We start from the raw sequence: 21673 nt of genomic DNA, 5'->3' as shown, positions 1-21673 counted from the left end.
CTGATGGTTTAATTCAACATCTAGCCATACATGTGGCAAATGGATAAAGAGTACACAGTGTGTTTTATTTTATGTTCAGACTTATCACTGACGGTCATGAGAGCGCCAGGGAGAGCTGAGTTATTCATTCTCCAGTTATCTGCTCAGCTGTGAGCAACAGCGTTGAGCTGGTTACAAACCATGAAGTTGCAGATAGGTTTACAAGAATATATATGGTTTAGTGATGATCTTAAATGATGCACATATATCATAGCAGTATCTATGTTACATGTTGTCACATGGTTGTCCAAGAACAGGTCAACATTCATGTCTTATGTATCAAATAATGCAATAATATGGATATGAAGATATGTGGTAATATAAATATATAGATATTGTGTACAGAACATAGTGAGATAAATAAGATATGCAGCCACAGTCCATTTGCTTTCTTTGACATTTTACCAGATCTAATTTTACATTGTCACTTAGATCTAGTAGCCCACCTGTGAATTTGGACAAATGTAAGGGAAAGGGAAGGGAAGGGAAACCCCTGTCCCCACAGACTAATTACCCTTCAGACTGATAGTACACATCCTCAGGATGTCACCAATGAATTATTACGCCATTCAGATGTGGGATTTCCAAATTAAAGCCCTTTAACATGTTGTATACTGTATATTGGCTATTTTCCTTATAACCTCAGGATGAAATTAAAAATAAACAGTTTCCTCTGACCAGCTCCACTTCACACTTCACCCAGAACATTTTAAAAGATTTTTTTTAATCTTATATAGTTTTACTTCGCTTCAAATTTCATATTAATGTTAAAAAGAAACTACATTTCCACAGACTAAATTCATTTCAAACTGCTAAGTACACCATCTCAGGATGTCACTCAGGAGATACCAGGCCACTCTGATGTTATTTCAAAATTGAAGTTAAATAAAGAGCATGATAAAAACCATGTTTTTGTCATTAACCTATAACTTCAAATTGATATTAAAAGGACAGCTGGTGTTTCCACAGACCATATTCCAGATCATATTTTCTGAGGATGCCACCCAGAAAATATATCATTCGCAGGATTTCAAAAATAAAGCCTCCAAAATTGTCATATATTTTCTCCCAATCTCCCTCTAAATTCAGAAATACATTTATCTCACTATCGGGCTTGAATTATTGATCTTTAAATGTTTCTGTTAAAACACATTTCTTCATTGTGAATACTCAGCTCAGACATTTTAGTGGGCTTTAATTTTGAAATCCAACACCTGAACACCCTTTTAATTTCTGAGTGACACTCAGAGAGTTTCCTTTTAATGCAAATCTGAATTTATGAGGGAAGAGCGACAGATTACGAGTTTCTTTTTAATATCATTTTGTATTCAGAGGGAAAAGAGAGAAATTGTGTGAAATTTTAAGGGTATTTCATTTTGAAATTCCAAATCAGTGAAAGCTTTGAATACACGCATACCGCGAAACGCAGTGGAGGACGATTTTACCTCAGTAACGATGCTCTGTGGAAACGACGAGTAAAGGTGATGAAATCGCTCAGTATAATATTTGAACAGTTGTCCGACACTTAGTGCAAAGTGCTGCCTGTTGGGGAAACCGAGGCGTCCGCTAGTCGGCGAGTCTAAATGGGCTTCCGTGTCACTTCCGTGTTCTCTTGAGGAACGTGAAGCATTTTTGACGGAACGGTCGTATCTGGATTTGTGACTTATATTAAGGCTACTTCTATTCGACAGGGGCCAGCTTCTAATGTTGGAAGGAAAAACCTAAACTCCTTTACATCAGTCCGAGCAGACAGAAAGTTAGGAGGCATGGCTGACAGCCGTGAAGAGGATAAAACAGATGGAAATCAGGAGCCGCAAGGCGCCGTGGGTGGAGAAGGTATGTGAAACCAATGTTTACACACGAATTAAAGGCTTTTTTCTTTTTCTTTTTCTTTCCCCCACCCATTCCCACTCCTGTCGAAAATCCCAAACAAACAAAAACAAACTATAGACGGCGTCTCCTTGTCGTATCAGGAATTGTCTGGTTTACGTTTGTTTCCGTGTTAAAGCGAACGTAACCGCACCGCCCATTCATATTATCTAGTCCCGACCGTGGAGGGGGTACCACTACAGGACACACCACAGCTGTAAGAGGGGAGCACTATCGGAAGGGGGGCGAATTCCGTTGGTTCAAGACAGGAACTTGTTGCTTGTTGGAGTTAGTCGGCGTTTATATGTATTGTAGTTTGTTTTTGTGGACTGGCGAAACGTCGTCAGTCGCTGTCCAAGTACAGTTCCCATTCAACGTACAAATAATACCAAGTGGAGGGAAGGTAACTTGGGAGTCTATGGCGTGGACTTGGGACAGACAATTCCCAGAATGCATTTCGAGAACATCGTTAAGTACACTACTGTTCGAATTCCACATCCAGGGTGTACTTAATAGTTTTCAAGTACGGAGTCCGGAGTTCGCCTACTTGCAAGGCTCCACACTAACTTTTTTCATTAGAAGCACTGCGGCCCCTTGATTGAAAATGTTAGGACACGCTCCTAAATTTAGGGGCACGCCCTAAATTGTCTTGCCAAACATGTAGGCTATTATACATTTTCCACATTTTACCAAATGCTCTGGTAATAAATAGACACAACTTACAGAAATTACAATTTAACGGTTTGAGTTCCATTTTCAGATCCTCATTATATAAGGTACTGATTTACACGATTTACTGATGTAACAGTACTAAAAATTCATATTTACAATTTACACAGTTCAAAGATATTGTCAAAACCGTGTGCTATTGTTTTTACCATTAGCCTTAGAAACTGGCTTAGTGGCTAATAGATGTGGGTTTTCCTTCCCATATTTTCACTATGAGCTACATGCGGATACATGGCAATGCTAATATAGATTTATTAATTATACTTTGTTTTTTTACTGTGCAGCATCTGTACCTCAGCATCTGTACCTCAGTTTTGTTCCCTTTCATGTACCTTATGTTTTTGAAGGACAATAAAAACTTTGAAACCGTAGTTTACGATTAATAAATTAGAGTGGTTAGCTGATTTTTCCGAATAGCTTTCCACAACAAAACGCATTAATGACGATACTCAGCTGTTTGAATTACATCTTCTTACTGCAACTCGGATCATCCATCCCATAATTTACATAAGTCCCATAAGTACTGATGTTAAGACTACAGGTTGGTATGAAGTGGGGTTAGACGCCAGTTCCACGTTGAGACTGTGTTTTAACTGCATGTTTCTGTTCTGCTGGCAAACAACCCCCTGCCCGCACTAGGTAACATAAAGCCACTATATTTTATATACAGGACCAAGTAATCCAGGTTTTTGAAAAGTTCATATGTTAAATTCTCTTACGGTTAATACACATTAATTAGGTTATATTTCTAGATTTCTGTCCAACTTCCACTCATCCATGAACATCAGATCTTTCCTTTTAATGTCTCTTCTCAGCTCCTATATCTTTAGAACTGTCTACCAGCTTGAAATACATACACAAGCCTGTCAACCATTCCAATAAGGCGTAACATTATGACAACTAACAGGTGAAGTGAATAACACTGATTATTTCTTCATCACGGCAGCTGTTAGTGGGCGGGATATAATAAGCAGCAAGTGAACATTTTGTCCTCAAAGTTGATGTGTCAGAAGCAGGCAAATAGGCAGTCGTCAGTATCTATCAAAAGTGGTCCAAGGAAGTAACAGTGGTGAACTGACGACAGGGTCATGGCTCATTAGCTAGTTAATGCTGGTTCTGATAGAAAGGTGTCAGAATACACAGTGCATCTCACTTTGTTTCACATGGGGCTGCATAGCCACAGACCAGAAAGGGTGCTTACTGCTTACATGCCGACCCCTGTCCACCACTGAAAGTGCCAACAATGGGCACGTGAGGATCAGAACTGGACCATGGAGCAATGAAAGAAGGTGGCCTGGTCTGATCAATCATGTTTCCTTTTACCTCACGTGAACGGGTGGAGGGTGCACTGTGTCAAGGAGGCAAGCCAGCAGGGGCAGTGTGATGCTTTGGACAATGTTCTGCTGGGAATCCTTAGGTCCTGCCATCCATGTGGATGTTACTTTGACATGTACCACCTATCTAAGCATTGTTGCAGACCATGTGCACCCTGATGGCTGTGGCCTCCTTCAGCAACTACTGTCAGTTTATTCAAGCTGTGAAACCTGCCCTCTCACATTTAGATGACTTTTCCAAGTTTTTAATGTCCCATGAATGAACATGAAACTCGCCACCCGCTTTTACTATAATATAATGACTAGAAGCTTTTATCTGATGCAGATGGACATTGCACTTGCAGATCATACGAAATCCAAACAACTTTGAGTAAGAATTGCAAAATAGCTGGCAGTGCTGTTGTAGGTTTGAATGAACTGCAGTGACACACACAGCGGGTTGTAAGGAAGGCTTCTCACTGGCCTCTTGGCGGTGGATGAGAAATTCTCTGGCCACCCAGGTCATAATTTTCCAGATCATAAGTAGTGAATCCTATTTTTAGAAATCCATGATGATCAAACAACAGGATATAGTTTGCATTTTTTGAGATGTCTGACAAAAACAACAAACAAAACTAGCAGCAGCAACAGGTGCAAATCCCTGGCATTATACCTTTGTTATGAAGGAATAGGATGCATTTTTCCTGCAGAGAATTGAACGTTTTAAGCAAATACAGCTGTATTACTAATCACTTTCCTGGCTTTTTCAGATGTTATAGATGATCCCATCTTGGAGCAAGGAGCAGTGGTTCTCAGAGGGTGAGTCTCAGCACAGTGTCCCTGTTCTGAAGTGGGACTAACATGTGTCCTGAGTGATCAGACCACAAGTAACTATCTCAAAATACCTGACATATGTGAACACACCCAAGATGCATTAAGGGCAAATTTACGATCAGATTGCTAAGACCATATTTGGAGCTGGTAGGGGCTGGTTGTTACCATATCGCTTTAGTAGTGTGAACACACAATACAACCTGGCTACATTGACAGCCCGCCAACTGAGCTGATGTCCTCTTGCATAAGTTTTGAATCATTCATTCAGAACATTCAGCCCCTTTTATGAATGATCACCAGAAAAGGCAAAAATGCTCTCAGTGTTGTGCATCCATTAATATGGAATCTTACTAGTATTGTCAAATATTTTGTACTAAAGTAATACATACATCTAAACAACAATTAACAAATGGAATTATGTATAGATTATGACTAGGCTGTGTTTAATTCTATCATGTCGCCACACATCATGATGAAGTCACAAATTTGACTGGTGTTTTGTCTACCCTTTAATCAATGGAGATTTGTCTTTCACTTGTCCAAACACACACTAGTATACTCTATACAGTAGTATTTTGTTGGTGAACTGTTGTGTCTGTCGTAGGTATGTGATTGAGCGTATAAACACGGAGGACCCCAGTCGGAATGTCTGTTCTGAAGATCTGGGAGGAAGGCCGAATGAACAACAAGATCCACAAATCAAAGAAGTGGTGGAACAGCTGCTGAAGATAGCAGATGACTTGAACAGGAATTCTGAGCTCCAGCGGTAAGCGGTGCATCGTGTGCAGAAACAACTACATTAGTCATCACGTGCTTTGGTTACTGGTTGAGTGATACGATATATAGTGCATGAATGTCAGTTCACAGTTTGAATGCTGGAAAATTAATCTTGTGCAATGTGACTGAATGTTGCCTACCTATACTATACAAAATTATTGACCTTTTATCTATTGATATCATAATTTTCATTGTAGTTATTGCTTTAATTATTAATCATCCATATAAATAGATTAGAATATTTAATTAGACTGATATTGCTATGGCAGTACTCAGCATAATAATACTTAATTATTTTACTGCTGGGGCCAGATTTGAAGAAAGTTCGGACAGGGACATGTTTATCACTTTGGTGCTTTAGGATTGCCTAATGTTGCACCCTGGGCAGTGTTTGCCCATGAACTAGTCAATCAGCCAAAAAGTGGGATAACAGAAAACTAACAGTACAGTCTAATAAAATCCATGAAATGTTCATTCAAGTACTAGTTTTGTAGTATATGAAGACTGCCTTATATCTGTTTTTACACTGATGTTACCCCTCCTTTGTAGGAGTCACAAATCAAAATGTTGTTAATTTTAGGATTTTAACAAACAATTTTTTTCTGATTGATTCTTTACTAGGGTAGATGATGAATTTACCACAAAAAATATTATTCTGTCATTGTTTAATTTAAATAAATAAAAATTTCTCAGGATACATTTTATCAAAAAATCTATGTATACATCTCGAGCTTTAACTTTACCTACTATTCATAACAAAAATACAATGTATCCTGTGTAGGACTTCATAAAAAGAGTTGCATTCATTAATATTTAAATACAGTTTTGGTGTCAAATCCCTAGAATTAAATCATATCCACTGCGGTAGTGTAGAGGCAAAATTAAATAAATAAAAAATAGTCTCACTGTCCAAATACTGATGGACCTGACTACACTGAACACTGCAACTAGTGTTTAGCCACACCTGTACTTTGAAGACTACTCGACATGCAATACAAGCCACTGTGCATCTAAATGTTTCAATTTCTTCTTGACAGACTGATCAGACAGGTTCAGAGTAACTGTGCTCAGGACGTCTTCATGAAGGTGGCGAGGAGCATCTTCGCTGATGGCATCAACTGGGGCCGAGTGGTGGCTCTTTTCCATCTGGCCTACAGACTCATATACAGGGTAACACATCCAGTTAAAACACTGACCAAGCAGAAATGTTTGCTCACTAATTTATCTGCTTTATTTATATGTGTTGACGTCTGCTCACAGCTAGTAGCTAGCTCCCCAGTTAGCCACCAAGTATCAGTGTAGTGCTGGAAACTGTAGCTGGTGCATATACAATGTAGTCTCTTTACAACACTGTTTTTGGGACGGCCATAACTCAATGAACAAGGTACAATTATGTGTGAAGTGGTGCAAAACGTCAATAGGATCTACGAGAACCTGGTCATCAGTTGGTAGTTACAGTACCACTTGTGCGAAAAAATGGACCCCATCCAGGTTAATGTGATCGTTAATCCGATCATATGTTTTTCTGTTTTAAAGGCTCTGACCACCAACCATCTAGAGAACATTAGAATGATTATTAGCTGGGTTCTCCAGGTCATCAGAGAGCAGCTCTACTCCTGGCTCGTGCAGCAGGGAGGCTGGGTGAGTGGTGTGCCGTCCATAAATATCTGTCATAAATGGTGCTGTGAGCTGTACAGTTCACCTTATGGGCGTGTAAGGAAGCGTAACAATTCTTTTTTATCTTTCCAGGAAGGGGTGATCAGTAGTTTTTCTCAATGGAGGACAGTAGCCATAGCAGCATCAGTAGTATTGGTAGCAGCCTTTGTTTACTACAGGAAGACACACTGAGAAAATCAGACCTTACAACAAGGGCTGCAGTCCTATATGCTGGAGAAAAACCTCCTCACTCCTCAGGTTTCCAAGAACAAAATATTATTTTACAGCCAGCTGTCCATTGGGAACCTCTCGTCTTCCTTCACCAGCATATCAAACTGAGCCAAGGACTTCATTTTACCTGAACCATATGTGGGCCTTGCATCGGTTCTGGGAGGGGTCTCGGGCCTGAGCAAAATTTGGATTAGACCACAGACAACATATAGAGACCCAAAAGTGTCTGAGGGCAACACCAACATATAGTCGACTTAACTAATTATGCTTTCATATACGCAGTTATTTGCCTTACACTGGAGAGTTTCATATACATACTGACTGACCAATCTACTATTTTTTTTCCAAATCCTTCCAAGTCCCTGGACTCTATTGATGGCCACCTACATTTGCAGTAAAAATGTCTCGCATTTCTTTTGTGTGACACCCGAAAGAAAAAAAACACAAGGCCTAACTTGTTTTCTTTGCTTTCTTTTCCTTTGACTCCACTGTGAATGGACACATGCCTTTCTAATTTATGTTTTCTATATTTAAAGCATTATAAAAATGTAAAATTAGATAATTTAACTACTCATGAGAAGGAGCAAAGCTTCTTTGTGATTCTGTGGGAATAGTGCTTTATTGATAAAAAAACTGTTTACTATTTAAATGAGTGCCTTTCACTTATTTCAGTGTATAAGACTTGGCTGGTGATTTATATGGGATTTGCATTTAGTACCTCCTAGCTGACCAGCTAGCTGTTATTTAATACTGTGTGTAAGCTTTGTTGAGCATTTTTTGCTACCAAATTGACCGTGCACTTTGAGGGGGAAATCACATAACTGATCTGTGGTGCTTTTTAAAATGTGGCTTGATCTTTCTTCTTTTTTCCTCCTTTTTCTATTTTGAAAAAAAAAAAAAAAAAAAAATGATTTGAGTGGATTCCAAGTCTGTCAATAAATGTATAATGTATTAATACCACTCGCTGCTCACTTTGTGAATGCTCTTTCAGGTCATAGGAAAACATATGTCGTTGATTTAGACTATGGATTTATTATTATCATGACACTCGACACCTGATAATTCTGGTGTTCTATGGCAAATGCCAGTCGAACTCCATGGTGCCAGGCAGTGAGCACAGGGCCCACTAGGACGTCTGTCCCTCAGGCCACCCTCATGAAGTCTATTTCTAATTGTTTTGTCAGAGACATTCACACCAATGCTCATCCTGTTCCTCCATGCACAGCAAACCTTCTGGTGATGGACTGTCTGTGTAACTTCTGTGGGGTCCAGGTATCACCTCATGCTACCAATAGTGACACTGACCGTAGCCAAATGCAAAACTAGTGAAAAACAGTCAGAAAACATGAGGAGGGAAAAAAATATCAGTGGCTGCCTTCCACCTGTAAAACCCCTCTAGTGGACCTGTTGTTGATTTTATTAACACCACAGCATTGATTCTCTGCCAGTCAACTGACCACTTCAATATCCCAGAAGGTATCCCAATTAATTGACTTGATACTATACTCATGTTAAAAGGGGTTATTTAAATTTTCACTTGTTATATACACTACCGGTCAAAAGTTTTAGAACACAACACTCTTTCCAGTTTTTTACTGAAAATTATTCAGTTTAGTGTCTCATTGCACTCTGAAATGAAAGCATAGAAGAAATAAGCAATTTGAGTTGAAAAAGAAATCATGGAATCAATTTGTAGACCAAAATGTATTCTAAACTTTTGACTCATCAATACTCACCTTTGTCAGATATAACAGCTAAACACACTCGTGGCATTCTTTTTACAACAGAAATCAAATATTCTTCAGGAAGTTCTTCCCAAGTTGTAGGTTGCTTGGCTTTCACTCTTCTGTCCACTTCATCCCAAACCAGCTCGATGGGGTTTAAGTCTGGAGACTGTGCTGGCCACTCCATATTTTCAAGCTTACCATCTTGTTCTTTTTTCCTGAGGTAATTCTGGCATAGCTTGGACTTGTGTTTTGGGTCATTATCTTGCTGTAGGATGAACCTCTGACCAACTAGGCGCATACCAGAGGGTATCGCATGGCGCTGCAGAATGCTGTGGTAGTTGTTTTGGTTCAAGGTGCCTCTCACTCTGTACAAGTCACCGACCCTGGATCCAGCAAAACAGCCCCAGACCATCACACTTCCTCCTCCATGTTTGACAGTTGATGTCACACACTGTGGAACCATCCTCTCGCCTACTTGACGGCGTACAAAGATCCTGCGTGATGAACCAAAGATTTGAAATTTTTGATTCATCAGTCCATAATACCTTCTTCCAGTCTTCAGTAGTCCAATGGCGGTGTTTCAGGACCTCTTCCTGTCAGAGTTTCCCCCAGTTTCTGAGTGCCTTTTGATGGTGAAGAAAACTGTACTCACTGACACCTTGACCCTGTAGGAAAGACCTACATTTATGATGGCGTTATGATGGTCTGTCTCTCTTCCATTGTTAATTGCCTTTTTCTCGTCATTTTTGCAGCAACACACTACTTTCTGCAGTACAATACTGTTCACCTGATGCTCATGAGGGTCTGGTACCACAGTGTGTTCCAACACTGCTTTTATGCAGACAGAGGGGGTTGTAAGTAACCAAGAAAAGTTGGAACACCTGTAGGTATTAGTAGCACCAGCTTTCAAGGCTGATTCAACCCTCATTGCTGCAGAACAGCTTTAAATTGTTAACCCACTTTGTGTTCCCTGAAAGAGGCCTTTTTGTATAATTCTGAAATGTACATTATTTTTCAAAACCAAACCTTTTTTTTTTAACCTCTGGCTGTTCAGTACTTACCTTTGTACCATTTCAAGCTATTCATTGGACTTGCACGACTTGAATTGCAATAAATAACTGGAAAAATTAGGGTGTTCTAAAACTTTTGACCAGTAGTGTATTATTAGCCTCTGAATAAAGTACCTTCTAGCTATTCATGGGTTTCATCAGGTCCCTTTCCACAGGTGTTTTAATCAAGCACCATGCAGTCTACATTCATAATCTAGGTGCTTGATTTTAAACACCTGTGGAAAGGGACCTGGTGAAACCCATGAATACTATATACTGGGTGTAATGGCTAGTCCTGTACTTAGCCGCTACCGGCTGATAGTAGGCTTGAAGCTGTGTTGGGACGTGTACTCAGTTTAAAGGAAAAAAATAAACCAATACTCCGTTTTCTGTTATTTACTTAGAATGTCCTTTTATTTCTATTGACGGTGCCTTTGGTTATAATGAAAACAAAATGGGTGAAAAAATAAACTCGAGCACAGCCGAAAACTGTTGGGCTCCTCCACTTCAGCAAACAAAACACATAATTAAGCCAAACTTAAAACACCTGTAGCCACCTTCGGTCGCATGACATTCAGCCACGCATGACATTTCGCTGCCCCGTGGTGGCTTGGAGGAAAATGACCCTCTTCAAGAATATGTGGCTCTTACACGGCAGCCCCTAATTGCTTCTGGCAGAAGACAGAGCAATTCTAAAACAATATTTAAAGGAGCCACAAACAATAAACCCATACTGTTATACACCCAAACTTTACAAATGCAGTGGTTTCTTATTGCATGATTAGTCAATACGCATAGTTGATATCAATATTAATCTGTAGCTTCACAGAGCAGACAGATTTTAGTTACAGGTCTTTCAATTACACTTGTCTTAGTTTGAAGCCTGACAGAACGGACAAGGCCCTTTTTGTCTGGAAAGGTTTCCAATATCCGTCCAAGCAGCCAGGATGCTCTTGGTGCTGTGGAATCCACGACCAGGCATAAAACTTCTCCTTTCCTTCGACCATCTTTGCCGTTCTTGCAGTAATGGGAGATATTCGTGAACCCCTTTTTTTTGCAGAAAAGATTAGCAATATACTGAACTTGCTTCCATCTTCTGTTTGCATAAAGATCTGTCTTTGCAAACAGTGCTGGTGGTAGGACAGGTTTCCCTTTCATGAGAAGCAAGTGGTTTGGGGTCAATGCTTCGAGATCATTTGGATCTTCAGCCAGTTTTGTGATAGGGCGATCGTTTAGTATTGCCTCGGATTCACAGAGCACAGTTTGAAAACCTTTGTCATCCACGATATGTTGATGGAGGACAGAACTTAAAATTTTTCTGACCATCCGAATGATATGTTCCCATGCGGCGCCATAGTGTGAACCAGCACGTGGGTTAAAAATCAGCAGTTGTGCTGTGTCCTGCACGTCATTGCTCTCGTCCATTGCCAATGCAAAACACTCAAAATCTTTAGCTTTGTCTTTCAGCTGGACATATACATTATGCCCCATTTCTTCGATTCGCCTGGTGACTGTAGATGCAGACAGACTCACCGCGTTCAGGGCATCTTTCTTGTCCGGACACGCCTCCTCCGCGACCGCATTCAAACACTTCTTGACAAACTCCCCATCACTGAACGACTTTCCACAGCTTGCAATGAGTTTAGCTATCTTGAAGCTGGCCCGAACGGATGACAGGTTCGTCTGTGTTTGGCGTAGCATTGTACTCTGCTGGGCGGCAAATCCACTTTTTAGCCGAGCCACTTGTCTCTCCTCGCTTGGCCCAGCAAGCTAGCATACTGCCCTCCATGGCGCGTTATAGTGTCAGCGGATGTTAAATTCTTTGAACACCGCCACTGTCTCTTTGCAGATTTTACAAACTGCCTTTTCCTTGCACTGGACAAAAAAAATAATCATCTGTCCACTGCTCTCTGTTTGTATGGAAGCTTTTGAATTAAGATTTTCATGTTTGTCGGCATGTTTAGCTCTTCCAGGTATTGCAGGTCCTCCATAGCATTAGCACATTCACGTAGGAAAAACGCATATGCTTGAAGTCCTTTAACGTCCTCAGATTTGATGCTTGACCATCCAATAAACGTTTCCATATAGGCAGCTGTTATCTTTATGCCATTTCCGAAATGTTTTTTGAGCAGATGCTTGGCGTGGCTGTAACCTCTTTCAGATGGCATATGGAGGCAACTGCGCACAAGATCCCTTGGCTGTCCACTGGTAAACTGCTCGAGATAAAACAAACAGTCACCTTTTTCAGTTGTTTTTGCTTCCACATCATGCTCAAATGCCTTCATGAATGTGTTAAACTGCAAGGGATCTCCACTGAAAACTGGGATTTCCCTGTGCGGTAGAAGCTGAGAGGTTTGCGTTTTAATAAGAAGGAATGTTATGTGATTTTGTTGTTGCAGCAAACTGTAAATGTCTCCTGATGTTTGATTGGTGCTTTGAGAGGGTTCATCCTTGCTCTGGTGATCAGGTGCAGCTGCCTTTTCCATTTTTGGGTAGGTTTTGCTTTGTTCTGCATGATGAGAGACATGTTGCTGTGAGGACTGCTCATGGCTTATCTTAGGAGTGAAGTGGTCAGCAATGTCTTTACATTGAATCCTTTTCCTGAAATATGACTCCATTCCATCTTTTCCACCTGAAACACTGCTGCCATCACTGGCCTTTTTCCTCCTGAGAAGAAATTCCTGATCCTCCAAACTGTGCTTCGCCTTTAAAGCGGCAGCACGCGCCAAGAGTGCGGCTTGCTCCGCTTGTGCTTTGATGCGTGCGGATGAGGGGGAAGAGTAGAAGAGTCTGCCTTTGGAGCTTTTACGACCTGACCCTTTACTGAAGTTATGCGACACCACATTAGAAATGCTGTCCTGAGGTTCAGCAACACTTTCCTCTTCAGCACCAATGCCCTCTTTAGCATTGTCACAGATTTCACCATTGCCATTTTCATTATCATCAGCAGGGCAACTTTGAACGTTATACAACCACTGTTTAACCTCAGCACTAAAATCAGTAACATTCAGCATTTTTGCTTTATACCACACATCATGTTTTGTTGCTTCATCAGTAGCAATAACCTCCATAACGTCACATGCATTTGTTTTGCTTCGTCACACAAACTCTGGTAGCCTACTTGTCAAATGTACCTACATTTCACCTCTTTCACATATTCTTTATCACCCATTAAGTTCACAATTGTTACCTTTAATTTAGACAGTTTATTAGGCTAAGTTTAGCCTTTCTGTTCCGTTGCAAGTTCTCAATTTTGTCCGATAAGGCCTTATGTGTTCATTTAACAGAGCGCTTTTTTTACCACGTCCGCTTGCTGCTCTGTAACGTCCCCATTGAGTTCAGCATCCTTTACCGACAGTTTGCCGTCACTACGCGCATCGATCGGTCGCGATTTTTCCTCTTCTATAATTATTCAGTTTATTAACTGTAGGCCTACCTACGCAACAACATGTCTTAACGCGCAGTTTAATAAGACGGTTGCGACTAATGCATTGGATTTACGTGTGCACACAATTTAAAGACCATTTGTTTCAGCGCTGAACATACCCCCAAGTGTTGGCCGGCAGTCAGTTGATCTGACGTTCTGGTATCCGTGGCTCGGTGCCCCGACGACACTAGAGCGGCTCCTGTGCAGCTCCGATCAAGCGAGCAGAAGACCCCGACGCCATCAGTCCGTGGTGTAGCTCCGTGATGTCTCTTCGCGATTTCGGAATCCATAAACGAGTCGCGCTGATCCCAGTGAAACAACACGCCGCTTCCAGCAAACGAACCAGTTTTCGACCTAAATTGTAATGGCTAGTCCTGTAGCTACTTAGCCGCTACCGGCTGATAGTGGGCTTGAAGCTGTGTTGGGACGTGTACTCAGTTTAAAAGAAAATAATAAACCAATAGTCCGTTTTCCGTTATTTACTTAGAATGTCCTTTTATTTCTATTGACGGTAGCTTTGGTTATAATGAAAACATGATGGGTGAAAAAATAAACTCGAGCACAGTCGAAAACTGTTGGGCTCCTCCACTTCAGCAAACAAAACACATAATTAAGCCAAACTTAAAACACCTGTAGCTACCTTCGGCCGCATGACATTCAGCCACGCATGACATTTCGCTGCCCCCTGGTGGCTCGGAGGAAAACGACCCTCTTAAAGAATATGTGGCTCTTACGCTGGGCTTAGACCATTAAAAAAGGCCGATAGCAAATTGTACATTGATCCAGCTTTAGTGCTTCGTTGTCACCTTTATTCAAACTCATTTCAAAGTCAGCATTAAACAAGGCAACACATTCTCTCCGTTTCCCATTACATTTAAAGAATGAATAAAACATACAAGCCACAAACATTTAAATAACCAAAGAAGTAGAACAACTTAAATATACCACTACCAGATAACAATACATTTGCCAGGTGTAAAAAATAAAAAAAATATGTTTTTAATGTAGTATCCCACTGCTGTCCTTTTCCTCTTATTTAACTCACAGAAGCAGAATACTTATTTTATTACTGAATACTTTTTGGCTAAATGCGTATTGTCCATTCTAAGCGGAATGTGTCCGACAAGCCTTACAGACAGAATATCTGATTGTTCCTTTACAGCCACTGCATACTTGCTGGTGTTGAACTTCACTTCCACAAAGCAGACCATTAATAATATGGCATTCTTTCCTTTTCCCATCTGAAGGCATAGCTCTTTGTTCGTCTTTAGTCAGTGCTCATCTTCTGTGTTCTAAACAAACGTATTCCTGCCAGTGTGCATGGGCTTTTCTCATTTCTGTTCTATGGTGCTGGTGAAAAACGACAAAGCATTACACTCTGTACAGAAGCCACTCTCCACTCTGTAGTACGCTGCACTTGTATTCTGCTCTGTCGACTGACAGTGCTTGGCAGTGATCTTCCCAGGTAGAGCTGGCTAGACCTGCAGTTAGTCCCTGATTTCACAACAACCAAGAAGGAGTGCATGGACACCTCAGGATTTCTCCATTAACAGGTGACTTAGAGCAGCTTTCTCATCTCTTGTGGAAGCTGGGGCTGTGAATGATCTGTGAAAGCTTTCCAAACATGTCCATTGAGACCACAGGCTTTTCTGTCTGTGGCACACTCTGCTGGTCAAGGATGCCTGTTTCAGAGAACAAGGTCTGATCCAGGGTGCTGGTCCTGGGGAGGAACTGGGCCAGAGCCGAAACACCTCGGTCTAGGCCCTGGAGCCTCTGCCGGTGGTTTCCCAGACTGAGCAGGGCTCCATGTGTGTCAGAGATGTAGCTGTTGTACCCGTCCGGTAAGATCTGCTCTCTGAAGGTGCAGTCCTCTCTGCTGTACATGTCCTGCAAAGAATGGAATACATTTGAATGTAAAAAATGTGACTACACGACAATCCAGTTTCCCACGAAGTTATCGCTTTAGAGCATACATTTGATTGTTGAAAACTAAGAAATGTGTTGTTTTATAAAAATATATATCTATTTAGAGTTTTATTCCTGAAACACATTCCACAAAAAAGGAAACAAGGTGACAATACTGGAAATATTGTGTAATATGAAGAAAAAAAGCAATGGTGGAACATCTCTTGCCTATTTACATTAAATAGTGAAATGTCACTAACGTGACTGAGTATAAAAAGAGCATCCCTGTGAAGTCTCTCAGAAATAAAGACTGCATTGGAAAACATTTCCACAACTTAAGAACACTGTATTGCCATAAGAAAAAAAAAAAAAAAAACTCCATAAAGATTTTAGGGATTTCATGATCATTGTCAGTAAACATTGGTTCCGAACACCTTGGCCAATGGATTGAGGCAACAAAGAAAACTGACCTGTGGTCTATCGAATCAAATTTTGAAATTCTTTTGGATGCCACATCTGAGGGGGGAAAGGGACCATCCAGCTTGTTATCAGTGCACAGTTCAAAAGCAAGTATGGGGGTGCATTAGTGCACGTGACATGGGGTAGCTTGCACATCAACATACAGTACATGTGATAGGTATGTGATCTGAAGCATACAACATCATCTGGAAAAGATGTTGGAGGCTATGGGATGGCATTAGCATTTATTGCTTTTAACAGCGACCCATTTGCTTCATTGATATATGGACAATGAAGTAAAATATACAGGTGATCAATCAGAGATCTTGAAGGTAAAGAGTAGAAGTATTCTGCAATGGCTGAGTCAGTCACCTGATCTCAGCCTGATGAAGCATTCCTTTCAAGGCTGCAAGACCCTAACTAATAGCTACAGCAAAGGCCTTATCTGCACTTTAAGGCTAGATTCTTTATATTACCATAACTAATCTATATCTTGAACATGATTTGACAAAGAAAATGTGTTCAACAAATCAGAATTTTCTTCTTTTTTATATTTTAGACTCTTCGAAGTAGACAGTTTTTGACAGCTTTGCATGCTTTTGGCATTCTTTCATTCAGCTTCAGGTAGTCACCTGGCGTTGTTTTTCAATGAACAGGTGAACCTTGTCAAGCATGAATTTTTGGGGAATTTTTTGACACCATCAGAATTGTGTTGTACAAAGGCAGGGTTGGTACACAGTTATTTACAATAAACAGCCCTCCTTGATTGTAATTCTGGTCCATGATCTAATATAGATAGATAGATAGAAAGATAGAAAGATAGATAGATAGATAGATAGATAGATAGATAGATAGATAGATCCTCAATCCAAAACAATGACAACTAATCTCCTGAATTAGCCACCCGTGTAGCTATTGCTGTTTGTTTGTGTCAGACTCATTTCCTAACGGCTTCTGCTTGTTTTTCTACTTGCTTTCTTCTCTATTGGGATTCATTTTATTTTATATATGTATGTACGAGTTCTTCGATGGCTGTTTACCTTGGCCAAAGATAGCCAGCCAGAGGCCAAGGTTGTTGTTGCTACTGGGCCTTTTCATTCAGGTTTTTCACTTTGCAAACACATCCTAGCCTGCAACACACTGGACAAAGGTTGATGAACTGGTCAACTGTTTGAATGAATGGCTGACTGGCATGCAGTGTTTTCTCAACATGGAAGCTGATTAACAACATATGAAAAGCAGAGGAAGCCTCAGTTCAACAGTCACGAAAGAAATCAATATTGCAATAATCAGTGTATGCCCATTTTGGAGAAAAGCTGTGTTTTATGTATATTTTTTACTGAAATTATTATTATTATTTTTTTTTTGGTCGTTGTTGTTACAAAATTTGGAGAGATGAAATTAGTTAGAAGATCACCCTATTTTAGTACTGATTAGTAACACTGTGTGGTCATCTTTCCTTATGCTGTATGGAAAGTTTAGATGTGGTCTGTGCAACAAGCACCTAATCTTTGGATTGGCATTCGGTTTACCAGTTGCAATTGTAAGTGCTAAAAGACTACAAGGGTCATGTGATTATAGAAAGAGATTAACATTTCAGTTTATGTTAAATCAGTGACAATGAAAGTGGGGATTGTGGAAAATGGTGCTTGTAAAATACCAAAATACTACTAAATAAACAGTAATATTGATTTTAACATCCATATGCTCTTACATAAAGGGCCCTTGCTGTATTTCCTGCAGCATATATGTAATATACTGCAGTAAACGGACTGTCACAGACACGGGAAGATAACAGCCTGCACAGTTAACGTGGCTGGAAAGCTAGAAATGCTTCCCACCAGTTGAAATATGAACTTGGTTGGCTCGTGGGGTTTGATTTTCTTACTTTCAAAGTAAAACAAAGAGCCCTTGCTAACTTTGCCATCTTACTGAGCAACTGAGACAATTCTACCTGGAAATTGTATGTTTCCCTTTGTCTGGCTGCTCTGGCTAACAGGAGCAGAGGCTGGAGAAATGTGATTGGCTAAAAGGTGAGGAGGCAGGAGCTGGTTGCAAGTCTGTCAGGACACCTAGCAAGAGGTGTAACGATGGAAAACCAGGAATCAAAGAAACCCAAATTTAGCGATATTAAAACTAGACAACTTTGAAGAAGGAATTGTGAAGTACAATGAATCATTAATTATTGATCAAGATAACTAATATCAGCTTTCACTTGTTGAATTGTTTTAGCAATTCCCTTTACTTTTATCGAGCACAAATGTCAGTCCAAGTGTGTTGCCCATAAACTTGGAAAACATTTCTTTTCAGACACGTTCCTCTTCTTAGTCCTATTTGCACATCAGTTATATGTTTGGAAGAGAATGATCAATGCAGTTTTCAGCTCTATCAAGAATAAATCACAGCGTCACAATCATTTAATGAGAAGAGGTCAAAAATAGTTTTATTCTAACTTTATGGGCAACAGTGTATTAGAACTGGAAGTATCTGCTGATCACTCTAATAAATTGAAAACTTTATTTTTTCCTCACTTGCCAGTAATAACCCTGGCATCTGATTTATCATTAGAATGTATATTAATATTATTTCCTTACCGATGAATAAAGTCTGCCATCGCCTTCTATGCAGAGAAACCGCGCGGTCGCTACTCCTCTGATGGCAACACAGCCCGGAGCCACTGGACGGATCTCCAGAAAACCTACAGGTCAAATTGCAATCAAAATGAAAAATCCCAGCAAGCCCACGGCAGTCTGCCAACTCTGTGTTTTGTTTTCAACTTACTGTATAGAGTCTGGTCAGCAGAGCCTAGGATCTGTCCATCCCGACTGATCACTAGATGCAGTCCTGACCTGGCTGCGTACAGGTGCCTGAGGCGCACAACCTGGTCCCAGCCGTGGTCGACGTGCGGGCCTCGGTCCGTTAGCGGCAAGCAAACAACTCCAGCAACAAAAAACACATTGGATACCGTGACAAAAAGCAGCAACATGATTAGTTAAATTCCCTGATGGGTGCTGCGGCTGATTTTTCAAGCTGGCAGTGGAGTAAGTGTGTCTCACCTTAACGCAGCCTTTTATGTCATCCGTCCTTATCAGCTGCAGATAATCCACTTTCCGAGAACCAGACCACAACACACCCCTGCATGACATCCAACTGATTCGTTGCTCTACGTTGTCCCCTGGCGAGCCCCGACGCCAGCCCACTCACAGATCAGGCGAAGCGCTGGAAGTAAATACTCAGCAAACTCAGCGAGAATAAAATGATCACACTAGGAGTCCAGTTCAGCATGTTATTTAGTAGCACAAGATTCGTTTGTCTCTTTACTCTGAGATGATTGATTAATAACTGAATGAGCTGACTCAGCAGTACCTTTAGAACATTTGGTCCTTAAACTCACGCATGATCATGGAATCGCCGAATCGCGTCCGTTTAACTCTGGAATAGCCTACCAAAGATTGTTATGTTCATTTTCACCGCAAATGTCCAAGTATTTTATCCCAACAAATATCATATCCCCTCTTACCTTTGCTAATGCTTTTTGTTAGAATCAAGACGCAGAAATCACGGGCGCAGTAGCGAATTTCGCACAACTCAGCGCATGAAACTCGTGCACCTGCTGATCTTTCCCGCGGGTGCTTCACTTATTCAGCCTCAGTTCACTTTTAAAATAAAAACTCTCACAAATACGCACCAAATGTTAATTAAAGCCAATATTAGGAGACAGATCGCCGCCAATAATCAGCATTAGTCCACTGTACAATGTTAGGCATGACACGAGAAAATATTAAATAGACTATTTCACATACAAAACAGGAATATACAGATTAAACCATAAGTTCCACGCTGACTAACCCTTAACATTTACTTCTTGATCATGCAAATATCATTAGGGATTGCACTGCAGTATAAGATGATTTAAGTAGTCTAATGACTAAAGAACAAACAGTGCAATAAGAATAGCTTTTGAAAGAGTAGATTTAGAAGTAGTAATAATAATAATACTATTTTCTGTGTATCTGCAAATTTAAAATTTGGAGAGATTTTGCTTTCTGGCATGCTGGCTCCCCGTCATGTCTTTCTATGTCAACATGTCTGTCTGATAGGCTGATACTGATACACATGGGTTGAATGAGTTCCCACAGTATAGCATGAGGAAGCTTCCACTTAAGCATAAATCAGTGTAGTCTGGCAGAAGGTAGTCTTGCAGCTGAAGCTTGACTCTCACCTATAGAATTCTGGTGTCTCATATTGATGACATTGCATAATTACGTTGCATAAAGTGCTACCAAATGTGCTCTGTAAAATTGCACATTTTTATTTGTGGACAGGGTAAAGTCTACAGATTGGTCTAAATCCAAACGGAGCTGTGAGACTGGGTCACTCCACTCTGCAATAACAGAATCCTTTCCGTTCTTATCACATTCTGGCCTGTGCTTCCGCTGCTCTGCCTTTGATTTACATACGAGTTAAACTCTAATCAGAGCAAACACCACCATTCACCAAAATGCAATCTGAGGCCCAGAATCCAAATGCTTATCTTTGGATATGTTTTTACATTGCAAATTGATCCCCTATGCAGGAAGATGGTGTAATGGCCTCTGTTTAACTAGATTGTTGAGCAACTACAACTATGTACAGGTATATGTGTATATTCATTAACATTTGAATAAAGGCACATAGTCACATTTGATCAGACCTGTCTGTCTGGAACCGATTGGAAATGGACATACATGCTATACACTAATAAATCTGCCTTTTTTGCACTGCCTTTTTGCACGAACCACTACCTCACCATCTTATAGTTTTTTTTTTTTAAAGTTTTAGCAATTATTTATTTGTAAAGCACCACCACACTGTATATACAGAATGCCTTTATATTTCTCTATATATTTTTCGAAGCGTTGTTTTTTTTTGTATATATTTTTCAAATTAGTACTTGTGTTTTTTTCCCCTGGTAATTTTCCCCTGTCGAAGTCAAAGTCGTCACTGTTTTATATTTGTTGCCAAATTCCCGCGCTACTGTGACAAGGTCATTTCCCACACGTGGGATCAATAAACATGTCTTATGTCTCATGTCTTATGTCTTATGTCTTAACTATATTTCTGACCCAAAATGTCAGCATAGCTTTTGGTACTAGATGGCAGCCAACCAATCAGGAGAGACTTCCTCTGAAGTAAATAATAAAGATTCTATTTAATGTGTGCACATTAGAAAAGCGTCTTTGGCACTTAAACCCAATCATCACATCATCATGATTTGTAGGTTTAGGCCAAATGAAACATCTGTGGACACTTCAAAGCATGCAGGTGACACTGGGATTTGACAAAGTAAAAGGCATTAAAACATCTGTGTATTTTCAAGAAATCTGTGCATGTGCCGCCTTTGCCAACCACACAACTGTTTTCACTTACTTTGCCTGATTACACTTTGTTTCCACACCACAAATATTTACAGTCCATTTGACTGATGTCCTACCTTACCTTACCCTTCTGTTGCACCTGTTGAGCTAACCTGCGCCAACCTGCACCTTCAACACAGACTTGTCTGCACAGCAGACATTTTGATTTGACACAGTAACAAAAGCACAGATCGCTCAATTATGGCTGCATTCAGCTAGGGGAAATTTTGCCACGTCATTTCAGGCAGATTTCACATGTCAT

At 40.4% G+C, this 21673-nt stretch overlaps 2 protein-coding genes across 2 annotated transcripts; one reads left to right on the top strand and one right to left on the bottom strand.

The window, feature by feature from the left end:
• Window positions 1-1569: 1569 nt before the first annotated feature.
• Window positions 1570-10758, top strand: LOC311485638 (apoptosis regulator BAX). The gene is made up of 6 exons (XM_084541180.1): window positions 1570-1875; window positions 4721-4769; window positions 5389-5550; window positions 6599-6731; window positions 7098-7202; window positions 7311-10758. Exons 1-6 carry the CDS (start codon window positions 1806-1808, stop codon window positions 7407-7409), a joined length of 618 nt encoding a protein of 205 aa, XP_084397306.1. The 5' UTR covers window positions 1570-1805; the 3' UTR covers window positions 7410-10758.
• A 4465-nt stretch (window positions 10759-15223) lies between these two features.
• Window positions 15224-20433, bottom strand: fgf19 (fibroblast growth factor 19; the record flags this gene model as incomplete). Its single annotated transcript, XM_084541720.1, has 3 exons — window positions 18797-20433; window positions 18610-18713; window positions 15224-15538 (listed from the first exon to the last, which is right to left on the bottom strand). Exons 1-3 carry the CDS (start codon window positions 18999-19001, stop codon window positions 15224-15226), a joined length of 624 nt encoding a protein of 207 aa, XP_084397846.1. The 5' UTR covers window positions 19002-20433.
• Window positions 20434-21673: the final 1240 nt, after the last annotated feature.

The sequence above is a fragment of the Chelon labrosus genome (assembly GCF_963514085.1).
Source record: "Chelon labrosus genome assembly, chromosome: 3".
Taxonomy (NCBI): Eukaryota; Metazoa; Chordata; class Actinopteri; order Mugiliformes; family Mugilidae; genus Chelon; species Chelon labrosus.
Note: the sequence above shows the minus strand (reverse complement) of the source record. Positions and strands in the feature narration are given on the sequence as shown.

Coding starts and splice junctions, on each gene's coding strand:
- LOC311485638 (XM_084541180.1), top strand. CDS start 1,806: ATGGCTGACAGCCGTGAAGAGGATAAAACAGATGGAAATCAGGAGCCG. Junction 1,876..4,720: donor AGGCGCCGTGGGTGGAGAAG/GTATGTGAAACC, acceptor TGGCTTTTTCAG/ATGTTATAGATGATCCCATC. Junction 7,203..7,310: donor TCGTGCAGCAGGGAGGCTGG/GTGAGTGGTGTG, acceptor TTATCTTTCCAG/GAAGGGGTGATCAGTAGTTT.